The sequence below is a fragment of the Heloderma suspectum genome, chromosome 12 (genome assembly GCF_057233095.1).
Source record: "Heloderma suspectum isolate Gila_16-S chromosome 12, 16-S_ref, whole genome shotgun sequence".
Lineage (NCBI taxonomy): Eukaryota > Metazoa > Chordata > Lepidosauria > Squamata > Helodermatidae > Heloderma > Heloderma suspectum.
Window position 1 is genome coordinate 12,359,450 of NC_139469.1, and position 12,088 is coordinate 12,371,537.

The 12,088-nt window shown below is 44.9% G+C and overlaps 1 protein-coding gene across 6 annotated transcripts in view; it reads left to right on the plus strand.

Moving 5' to 3' along the window:
• The window catches only part of PDGFA (platelet derived growth factor subunit A), a 93,322-nt gene extending 85,865 nt beyond the window's left edge, over window positions 1–7,457 (plus strand). For 2 of the 6 annotated variants that reach the window (XM_084818412.1, XM_084818411.1), the window contains exons 7-8: window positions 2,895–2,969; window positions 5,687–7,457. In XM_084818412.1, coding sequence (XP_084674538.1) covers window positions 2,895–2,950 — 56 coding nt within the window. In that variant the 3' untranslated portion in view covers window positions 2,951–2,969; window positions 5,687–7,457. The remainder of the gene's footprint in view (window positions 1–2,894; window positions 2,970–5,686) is intronic. The other 4 variants (XM_084818415.1, XM_084818416.1, XM_084818414.1 and 1 more) reach the window with 2 other exon arrangements.
• The last annotated feature ends 4,631 nt before the right edge of the window (window positions 7,458–12,088 follow it).

Here is a 12,088-nt window from a genome sequence, read left to right on the forward strand (position 1 = left end):
GCCCCATTGGATCCTGACGACTGATACTTATGCCAGGAGAAGTCAAATTAACAGCTGTGCAGGCCAAACGCCTAAGACGGCGTGGGCAATTTGTGGCCAGCAAGATACTTTACCCTACAGTTTCATAGAATCATAGCATCGTAGATTGGTAGGGTTGGAAGGGGCTGTCAGGGTGGACACTGAGCCCATAGAATCCCCAGAGTAGTTCTGATTCTGAGGAAGAGGAGTCGCTCCTGGGAGAGGAGCGCGCTCCTCTTTCCCAGGGCCAACAGCTGACGGAGATTCCTCCCACCGGCATTCCTAGCTTAGATAGCAGTCCTGGGAGTGACAGAGCACGGGAAGCAGACTTGATGGACGCGCGATGCTGACGCAGAGAGCGGCGCCAAATGGAGGGCGCGGAAAGGAGGCGTAGTGCCCGGTTGGTGCGCAAACAACAGCTGCGCCCAGAGGATCCAAGGGAAAAGGGGAGGGACTCTCCCTAGCTTTTAAGTTCAGGGGTGTGCCAGTGATTCCCTTTCAAACGGGGACCAACTGTTCCAACCTAGGGCATAGGTAGTCTGCTGCTCATATCTAGTTGCTAACAGTAGAGTTGTTAAGTTGTAAAAGAGGAATAAAGCTTTGAAAAGAATCGCTTTGTCTGTGTCTGGACTTGGCTACTGGATTAGACTGAGAGAGGCCTCCAAGGAGCCCTTGACAGGGGCCTTCAAGACCATCGAGTCCAACCCCCTGCTCAATGCAGGAATCCAAGTCAGAGCATCCCCAGCAGATGGCTGTCCAGCCTCATCTTGAATGCCTCTGGTGTAGGGGAGCCCACTACCTCCCTAGGGAATTGGTTCCATTGTCGTATTGCTCTAACAGTCAGGAAGTTTCTCCTGATGTTCAGCCGGAATCTGGCTTCCTGTAACTTGAGCCCATTATTCCATGTCCTGCATTCTGGGATGATCGAGAAGAGATCCCGGCCTTCCTGTCTGTAACAGCCTTTCAAGTACTTGAAGAGCGCTATCATATGAAGAGCGCCAGCATAGCTAACAATAAAGAGAGCTCTAGGCCAAAAAATTGGGAAGGTCACAAGGGGCCCACCCATGGCCTAAGATCTTTATTGAATAGCAGAAGGCCATCAAAGAGGGAGCAAGGAATACCCCCGTAGTTAATGTTTATATCCCACCTTTCCTCCATATAGCGACGGGCGAATGAGTGATGTTTGAAATTGCTAGTATGCTCCAAACAATGCCTTGCCACCCGACTCGTGTGCAATTCCTGATCGCATTTGCGATCGCTGCTTGGTCTGAGCGAATGGGAAAATTGCACAGATTGAGCAGCAATCAAATGGGAAATTTGCACAACTTTCCTCCATAGACTAAAGCATGGCAGATTCAGTGTACGGGGGACATTCACGAAAATTAGAACGTTTGTGCAAAGGCGAAGTTGCACAAATCGACCGTAATCGCATGTCTGGCAATTTGCAAACATTTGCAGTGGACATGTGCTTGCGATCGCATTTGGGGCTTCGAAAAGGGCATGCTTGAATGATTTGGAAGTAAAAAGGAAATGTTCATATGTACCTTCCTCCATACAACTTGGAGCAGCACTTTGGGGGTTCCCCAAGTGACCTCCCATCCAGGTATTGTCCAGGGCCAGACTTCAGAGGTGGATCTGCATCAGGCCAGTTCAGAAAAGCGATCTTGCATATCAGCCACAATTTTAAGTGATATATTTAATTTTTCATTCCCTCTTTTTGCAGCTGGCAAATGTGAGTAATAGTAGGACAATTGGGGAAGGAACATAGCCCAGTGATAGAGTACCTGCCTTGTGTACAGGAAGTCCCCGGTTTAGTCCCCCTCTGAAGCCCCAGAAGAGACATACTGTCAGCAAATGTACTGACCTGGATCAGGAGTGCAGAACCTCAGACCTGGGGGCCAAATTTGGCCCACCTGGGATCTCAGTCCAGTCCCCCAAATGACCACACCACCTTTTCCTGGTCTCACCCCTTTTCCCCCTGACCACTGATCATACGAAGATTTCCCTGCTTTTGTATAAAAGGTTGAAATGCCTCTTCTAAGGCTTACTTACTGACAGCAAGAGCTTCAAGCTAAAATATGTTGGTCTTTTTGGCCCTGGATCCTTTGCTGTTGGCTCCGCCCACCACTGGAATGCAGCCCACGAGAGCTTCTCAAAATGGAATTTGGCCCTTGGGCTGAAAGAGGTTAAAAATCTCTGATCTAGATGGACCCAGTGCTCTGATCGAGGTAGCTTCCTACGTTCCTGTGACAGTTCAGCTGTTCCTCTGAACATGCGTAGAAGGGGAGGGGAATGGCCCCACCTACTGGCCCCACCTTCCTATGTGAGTTGAGCATAATGTCTGAAGCAGCTTGTGGTCTCAACCCTCCTCCTTCTTCATGACATCTGAATGGTCCTGTTGCTTGCCTCACAAACAGCTATGAAGTTATAAACACAGCACATCATGGGTTGGATCCAATATTGTTGTTTCACCAGTAGAATGGCGGAATGGGATTTACCTTTCCTCTCCTCCACTCTGCAGCCCCCTCCTGGCACACCCTCCAAATCTTCTCCTGAGGGTTGGGGGACCCTCCAGAGCAGAATTGGAGGGAGTGGGGTGCGGGGGGGAGAGGAGAGGACGAGGAAGTCCCATGTCGCTGGTGGTATTCATTCTGCTGGCAGAACAGCGTTATTGGATGCATCCCTATGTCTTGAAGAGATAAAAACAGAAACACCTTAGCAAGTGCAAGAAATGACTGTGTGTTTTTATCCCTGTTGAGGCGTAAATAAAGACAATATGTTATTTTTAAAAAATCAATAAATGCATTGCCTTTGGTGGGTTTGTTTGTTTGGGGTTTTTTTTTTTATTTACACCAACCCTGCCCTTATGTCAACAGGAAGGCCTAGGGAAAAAAGTAAAAAACGGAAACGAAAAAAGTTAAAACCCTCATAAAAACACTGCTGATGACCAGGTACGACTGAAACTACCATTAATTCCACAAGCAATGAAAAACAATCTTCTATTACCACTCTCCTGCCTAATCGATGTTCAAAATCTTCATACCTGGCTGTCTTAGGGCAGCCAAGAAATCAGACATGATTGGCTTGGATAATTCTTTTCAGGGGTATTTTTCCCTTTAAAGCTGCACCCTGTGGCACAAACATCCCACATTCTGGAATCACTTTCCTTTCCTTGCTTATTTTGGGGGGACTAATATTTAAACTACTGTATTCTGCAGTTCCCTAATGCTAATCTAATTATTGTTGATTTCTGAGGGTCAAGTCATTCTGTGGTAATACTGGAATGGAGAGGGATTCAAATGGTGTGCCTTGAAAGTAGCTGGCTGTAAAATCATGATGTATGTAAAATCGGTCGTCCAATGTGCATAGCCTTTCCGTTCTCATTCAACCAAACCAGGTGCTGGCCGTCTGAAATTCAGGACAGACCAAAGAAAGTACGTCTTCACACAGCCATATTTAAATCTGGAATTTGTTACCACAAGTTTTAATGATGGCCACCAACTTGGATGGCTTTCAAAGGGGATTTGACAAACCCATGGAGGAGAAGGCTGTCAATGGCTATTAGTCCTGAGGTGACTGGCGAGGCTGGTGACTCCGGTTTTGGTGGGGTTTCAGTCAGAACCAGCCAGAACTCTAAAGGAGCTATCCAAAGTGCTGAACCCATTTTGGGGATGGGATTCAATACTTTGTATTGCTCCTTTAGAATTCTGGCTGGGCCTATGTGAAACCTAGAATGGATCCATAGCCCCACCAAAATCAGAGCCATCAGCCTCCACTGCCTGATGTTTATATATTTCCTCCAGTGTCCGGGGCCGAATGCCTCTCAATACCAGTTGCAGGGCAACACGAGCAGGACAACAGTACAATTGCGCTGATGTGGGCTTCCCATAGCCACCTGGTTGGCCATTGTGGGAACAGAAAGCTAGACTAGATATGGTTTCCTCTGATCCAGCAGGGCTGCTCTTGTACTCTTACGCCCTTGAACATTTTTCATGCATAAAATGAGCCCACTTTGTGTGTGTGGAAATAAGGTGCGCTGTCACACCGATGGATAATTGTGCTGCTCTCCTGGTGCAGACCCCCATCCCTGTCCAAGAGAAGGTTGTATAGGAACAGATGTTTGTAGGCGCAAGAGGCCGAGGTCATAAAAGCAGGGCCGGTGCCAGTGCCTGGCATCCCCAGGCAGTTGCTAGGAGGCCATTGGCCTTGCAGGGCCCTGATCCCACCATTTTGGTTTCCCGCTGTACCCTGGAATGGTGCTACATTGTAGCATAGTGGGTAATTAAAATGGCAGGTGAGTACCATCAAGGTAAGCACATCCAGGTAAGAGGGGGCTCATGAGAGGGCTGTTTGCCAAGAGGTGGGGCTCGAAACTGGAGCCGATCGAACACCCCTAAAAGACTGATCTGGCATTCACACATGTGATCGGTTGCCTGAAATGGAAGAATCCCAGCAAAGCTTGTACAATATGCAGATCTTCTAACACAGAGATTGATCCTAGGCTTTGAGGGATATACATAGTAGAAACAAAGGTCGTAGGCCTTTGCTGTAAGAAGAGTTGCATACATCTGCTAAAGAGCGGAAATCTCCTGAAGCTTAGTAGAGTAAGAGGCACACGCAGAAGCGATAGGATAAGAAAGTAGGTAGGGAAACAACGCATAGTTAAACTATGGAATTCACTTCCACAAGACGTAGTGGGGAGCCAGCATGGTGTAGTGGCAAGAGTGTTGGACTGGGAGCTGGGTTCTAGTCCCCACTTGGCCATGGAAGCTCACTGGGTGATGTTGGGCCAGTCACAGACTCTCAGCCCAGCCTACGTCACAGGGTTGTTGTTGTGAGGATAGAATGGAGAGGAGGATTATGTATGCTGCCTTGGGTTCCTTAAGGAAGAAAAAAAGGCGGGATATAAATGCAATAAATAAACAAACAAACGAACATATGTATGTATATATGTGATGGCCACCAATTTGGATAGCTTTAAAAGGGGGTTGGACAAATTCATGGAGGAGAAGGCTATCAATAGTGCCTAGTCCTGATGGCTATGTGCTACCTCCAGTAAGGCAGTATACCTACGTACACCAATTGCTGGGGAACATGGGCGGGAGGGTGCTGTTGCAGTTGTGTCCTGCTTGTGGGTTTCCTGTGGGCAGCTGATTGGCCACTGTATGAACAGAATGCTGGACTAGATGGACCCTTGGTCTGATCCAGCAGGGTTGTTCTTATCTTCTATTGATGTCACACCTGGAGAAGATGAAATACACCATAGAAAAGATATATTCAAAGAAGTTGAATTTATTTGGTGTTAACTGAATAGTCCTTATGAACTACTGGAAGAAGAAATATTAAGAATAGTGCCATATTCTGTCACAAGTGCTGTCTTTCAGTTTAGCAAGAATTTGGGAGAGCTGGAGGAGAGAAGCAAAGACATTATGAAGTTCATCTTTTAAAATGAGCATGCAACACAACTGAAACAGTATATAGAACTTCTTGGCTCTGGTTATTCTGTTATTTTTGCCATACTTGTATTCTGTGAGAATACAAGTATGGCAAATTCACTCCTGTCCCTGCTTTACCAAATAAAAACTACTTTTAAGTGGGGGTTCCTCCATTGTGACCAATGCTTTTCTAACTACAGAATTACAGTATGTTGTTTGTTCTTTTCTTGCAGATGTAAGGTGAAAATAAGCTAGAAAATATTTCTCTCTGGGACATGGATGTACCTTGTTTGTTACATTCCTGAACCTACTGTGTATGGTGCTTTATTGACTGTATACTTCGTTCATTCTCCTACGTGGGGGGAAAAAACTGGCTTAAAAAAAGAGAGAGAGAAAGAGACTTCACAAGAACAAAAGAGACAATGTACATTTGTTTAATATGACATCAAAGCAAGTATTGTAGCACTCTACGAAACAATACGAAGTTTCCCTGTCCAAAAAGATAAAAGAAAAGATGACATGAATGGAGGATACCAAAAGTACTCCAGCAACATGACGAGAAAAAGAAACACTAAGTTCGGAGTGGATTTCCTCTTAGAAGAGCAGTCAATGGTGCTTTTTTTCTGTTTGTTTTTGTCAAGAAATGTGCCTGCATTCTTGATGAAGATGGATGGACACTGATGGATGGACATTGATGGATGGACACTGATGGAGTTTAGGCACACACAAAAAAAGAGCAGGAATGTATCAAATGCCACGGCAGACTCTATAGAAACAGTGCGATTTTTGCTTGGCGGTGTTTTAAGTCTATACAAAAAAAAAATCCTTCTGGGGCGCCTTAAGTGGATGTTTTGTTTTGTTTTTGTTTTTGTTTTGTTTTTTACACCATAAAGTTATTATTAAGCTTTCTTTTTACTCTTTGCCTAGCTTTTTATTATCTCTTCGGACTACATTTACCAATAACCCATATAGAAGACTGCTGTAGTGAGGATGAAACGGGACACAGAGACAAATATGGAATTTCTCCTAGCGGGATGCAAACTAATGAGATGTATTAAAATAAAAATGGTATACCTATGCATAATTTTCTAAATGTTTCTTGGTTTATGTCCCCCTCCCTCCACCCCCACCCCCATTTCCATACCCATCATTTAAAACAGTGGTTTTCAAAGTGTTGAGTAATGGTGGCCCAGCCTCACTGGAAGGTAACTTGTGCACCATTACTGATTTTCCTCTGCAGCAGGGATGAACAGAAAGTAGATCTCCAGATGTTTTGGACTTCACCTCGCAGGATTCCTGAGCAGTGGCCATGCTGACAGTGGCTTCTGGGAGTTGAAGTCCAAAACATCTGGAGATCTACCTTCTGCCCACCTCTGTTCTGTCGTGTACAGACATGGAGGGAGGAGGAGCTCAGAAGAGACTGTTGGACACATTCTAGGACAAATTCTATTTAACCTAATGCGATTACAAGTAAGACCCAAGAGTACTGGCTGGTGCTCTGTGTGAGTCAGAGTGTGCCCTAGAATGTATCCAGAATCCTTAGCGGCATGCAAAAGTTCTGTGGCTGGGATTTCCTGAGGACAGGCAGTTTGAAAGTCACTGTTTTAAAAACATTACAAAAGACAACTGATGTGCATAAGCAACCGTAGGCTATATGCAAGCAGAAGCTTTTTTTTTAGACTTATACCAGTTGCCCATAAGTGATATTGTGGTAGCAATTGCTATTCTTCTCCATAAACAAATCCCTTTTGCTATTTCACACGTTTAAGCTATGTGAGATGTAAAAACTCTTCTTGTTATCCGTATTGTATGATGTCACTGCGGCATGGGGGTGACCCTGCCGGAAAGCCTAAAATTCTTTATTTTTGGTATTAAAAAAGAAAGTTACGCTTTATGTGTATTCAACAAAATAAGTGGTTTTTTTTGTAAAGGTGGAGTTTGTATTTTTTATCTAAAATTAATGGTTTTATATATCCGAGAAAGCCTACTATGTTTTCTTGAACCAAAAAAAGAAAAACAGAAAAAGCAGCGGGTGGGATTGAGGAATGCTTTTTATGGACATATTTTTCTAGCAGTGATAGTCCATATAATTTAAAAATAAATTTATTTTCATTCTACCAGGCAGACAAAATGACTCAAGTTTCACCTCCTATATTTTCAAAGGATGTGATTTTCAATTCCCCGTTCTACCCAATTGCCCCATTCGGGGACTTTGAAGGAAATCTCCATGCATGTGTTTCTGTGACAAGTATGGGGTTCCTTTCACCATGGGTGGGAACTGGAATCGGCTCTAGTTTATATGGAGTTCTGTGCACGCAATGGAACATCCAGAACTGGGCTGCTTCAGCCTCGGCTCAAATCACCTGATGTGACATTCCTCATCCTCTCTGAAAATATAGGACTAGGCAATATATTTGTGGTAGCCCAGCACACACCAATTTGTCTTACTCATTAACTCCCCCTCCATGACTTAGCTTCCAGTACGGTACGGCACCTTTTGGGGGGTTACTCCCCAGACCGTTCCCGTTAAAATTTCTGCATAGTCAGGTCAGACTAAACAGAACTGCTGCTTATGATGAGTTTACACTGACATAATCAGGATGCAGAGGTCAGTTTCCCATATTATGAATTTTTCACAAAGACATGCTCCTACATGCCACTCCTGTGCTTGCCTGCATGTGCCAGATGTGCAGAACTTTGGGCCCCAATCTGGACCTCTGAGGTTCCCCAGAGGGCCACTTGCCCTTTTCCTGGCCTCACCCCTTTACCCTGACTGTTTGGTGGTTTCACAGCTTTTGTGCAGTTTCCCTCCCCTTCTAAAAGGTTGAAATGCCTCTCCTATGGCTTAGTTTCCAGCAGTAAGAGCTTTAAATGAAAATATGCTAGCGTTTTGGCCCCGCCCCTTTTGCCTTCGGCTCCGCCCACCACTGGAATGCGGCCCCCGAGAGCTTCTCTGAAATGGAATGTGGCCCTCAGGCTGAAAGAGGTTCGACACCCCTGGAATAGGCCATGAGCCATCAGATCGGTGCAGGATATGTTGGCTGCAGGATGGCAAAGACTTCCATGTTCTACTTCCAACTTAGTTACATTTTACGCATACTTCCTCTGTTAGATTTCCAGAAATACGAGGAGCCATGATGGTGGTAGTGATGGCTGCCAACTTGGACAGCTTCAGAAGGGATTAGACAGATTTGTAGAGAATAAGGGTATCAATGGCTACCAGTCATGGCGGCTATATGCTACCTCCAGTATCAGAGAGGTGGTTGGCCGATGTACACCACTTGCTAGGGAACATGGGTGGGAGGGTGCTGTTGCACTCATGTCCTGCTTGTGTGTTTCCCACAGGTAGCTGGTTAGCCATTGTGTGAACAGAATGCTGGACAAGATGGACCTTTGGGCTGATCCAACATAGTCCTTATGTCCTTATGTTCTTCCATCTGTCTTCACCTCGCTCAGAAAAGAGAGAAAAAGAGACAAAGAAGTGCATTTTAATTGCTGCAAAGATACATGTGGCCTATATAGCCATGGGTCAGGCACTCTTGATGCATAGCTTCCAGTGCATTCCCCCTGACATGATGGCTATTGCACTGAAGTCCTGCTTGTGGGCTTCACACAGGCATCTGGTTGACCACAACGTGAACAGAATGCTGGACTTGATAGAACATAAGAACATCAGAAGAGCCCTGCTGGATCAGGCCAAGGGTACATCTAGTCCAGTATTCTTTTCACACAGTGGCCATCCAGCTGTCGACCGGGAACCCACAAGCAGGGCATGAGCGCAACAGCATCCTCCCACCCATGTTCCCCAGCAACTAGTGTACATAGACTCACTGTCTCTGGTACTGGAGGTAGCACATAGCCATCAGGACTAGTAGCCATTGATAGCCTCTTGGTCTGATCGAGCAGGGTTCTTCTTTTGTTCTTCCATGTGCACACTCACCCCGGAATTTAAATTTTGGACCAGGATAGCTCAAATCTTACATCAGGACAGACCAAACTAAATCAGAAGGAAAGCCAAAATTGTATAGATTGTTGTTTGGCATCATTTAATTTGTTCCTGCCAAATGATGAGGAGGAAACTTTGCTATGCCAAGCATTGAAATCCCTGACCATTAGACTTCTGGATTAACGCATATTTTTCTAGCTTATCTCCATTTTCTATTGCATAAGAACTAGAAACTTGCTTTAAGAAATGAGAGGTTGTTTAAATGCAGCATTGTGTGCCAGATCCACTTTCTGTGGCATCAAGACTTGCAAGTTAGTCATAGCCCATGTAGGAGCACTCTGACGCCATAAATCCATAATGTGGTAAGCGGCCCACAGTGAATTCGGATAACAAGGAGTTTGGGATAAATGCAATTCTCCTACATAGAACTTTCCTTTCTTTGCCTTCCGCCTGCATTATTTTGGTTATACTGGTTATGTGAAATAAAACTAATGGATTATTTACAAAATGGTCTCCAAAGAAATAGCCTCTTTCCCCTCACCTTGTATGTATGAACCAAGGCGATTGTACTGAAGATAGTGTTTATGTGTGTTCCAATGTGGATGTTCTTTTCTGTGTTTAATGTTGAATGATCTGTCTCATCTTTGGAAGTAAAACCTACATCAAAGAAAGAAAAGACCCCCCCGCCCGCCCCCAGATTGATGTCAATATAGGTGACTTGCACTTGATTTCAATTTGGCCAAGATTTCACTGGATTTGGTTATTAATATTCTTTGTTTTCCCCCTTCCACCCCATCCTACCTGTGCAACTTTAAACAAAAGAAGCTTGACTGAAAAAGAGGCATTTTTGGCTCAGAAAGTTAAGACTTTAAAGCAGGGGTGCAGAACCTTACGCTGATGGGCCAAAATCAAGGCTTCTGGGGTCCCCATAAGACCACACCTCCTTCCACTGTCCCCAGCCCCTTCCTCTCAACCATGGATGGTTTGGTGGTTTTCGGGATTTTTTGCAGTGTTTTCACCATTCTAAAAGGTTGAAATGCATCTCTTAAGGCTTAGTTACTGGCAGTAAAAGCAATGGAATGCAGCCCCCGAGAGCTTCTCCCTAATGGCATCTCTGGCTGAATGAGGTTCTGGATCCCTCCTTTAAAGTCAGTCCTGTTCATTGAAAAATATCCAGAATGTGAGTGGGGCAGAGGAGGGGGGATTTTACTAAAAGTGTCTGTGTTTGTGTCCCACTGAGTGTAACAGTCTCGCAATATTATGCACATGAATGTATGCATCTACGTGAACAAGGAAAACAAAATGTATAAAATGTAATTTATATATTTATGTCCGAGTGGGAAAGCAGTGATTTTGCTTCGATCTTGATTCTCCTTCCTGTTCCCATCTAAAAATAATCTTATGGATTCCATATATGATTAAACACATGTAGATGGAGAGAGAGAGAGAGAGAGAGAGAGAGAGAGAGAGAGAGAGAGAGAGAAAAGCTGAAGGTCTGGAAAAGTACCAGTGTCACTCCAGTAGGCTCTCAACTTTTCAAGATTGCCCAAGATTCCATTACATGATAGTGACGGACATTACATGAAAGTGTCTTAAGAACCTGACCGGGGCATGGAAAGGAAGATAACTTTTTAATCTGTCAGAGTGGAAACATTTTTCGCCCTCTCTCATAATGCTAGAACCCAATGAGGTCGTCCCATGAAGCTGATTGGGATGGAAGGCTATCAATGGATACTAGTCCTGATGGCTACATGCTAACTCCAGTATCAGAGGCAGTATGCCTGTGTACACCAGTTGCTGGGGAACTCGGGCAGGAGAGTGCTGTTGCTCTCATGTCCTGCTTGTGGTTTCCCATCGACAGCTGGTTGGCCACTGTGTGAACAGAATGCTGGACTAGATGGACCCTTGGTCTGATCCAGCAGGGCTCTTACGTTCTTAAACTGTTGATCATCTCCCAGCACTGGGGGAGCCATCGTGGACTGGATCACCCCATACATCTTAATTTTGCAGAGATGGTCTGTGCTGTCTGTGGCAGTGCACTCAATACCTGAAAACAGAGCTATCTTGGAACTTGGTGAAGTGTCCAGTTCACATATTCCAGTGGAATAATTCTCCAAAATGAGCCCCCTTTCATTGAAATCTGTGGATGGCAGGCGATTGATAGTACAGTCCCATACATATCTGCTCAGAAGTAAGTCCCTCTGGGTTGGAGTCAGATTTAGGTGTATACAACTGGGAAGCCAACCTCCCCTCCCCCATCTCCCAACAGCACCCCCCCCCCAGCCCCTGAAAATGCTACAAATAGGCTCTGGGGACCCTGCTGAATGGGGCAAGCTATTGTCCGGCCCCTTGGGAAGAGGCACCTCCTGTGAGTGGAGCCTTTCCATCTCTGGAAGACAGATCCTTGTAGGGATGGGACAATCTGTCAATTTCAGTTTCTTTCGGCTTCTCTCACTTTCTCATTTTTCTCATCTTACATTCGGTTCATCCTGAACGTTAAGAGGTTTTTCTTCCTCATGAACATTCATGCCCATCTTTGCACACGCACATTTCTCTGAATACATCCATTTTTGTCCCAGTTTTGCTTAATATACACATTTTTGCAAGCAATTTTCCCAATACATTTCTGAATGTTATTTTCACTAATATATGTATTCTTGTGTGCAGTTTCCCCCAGTAAGTTCATTTT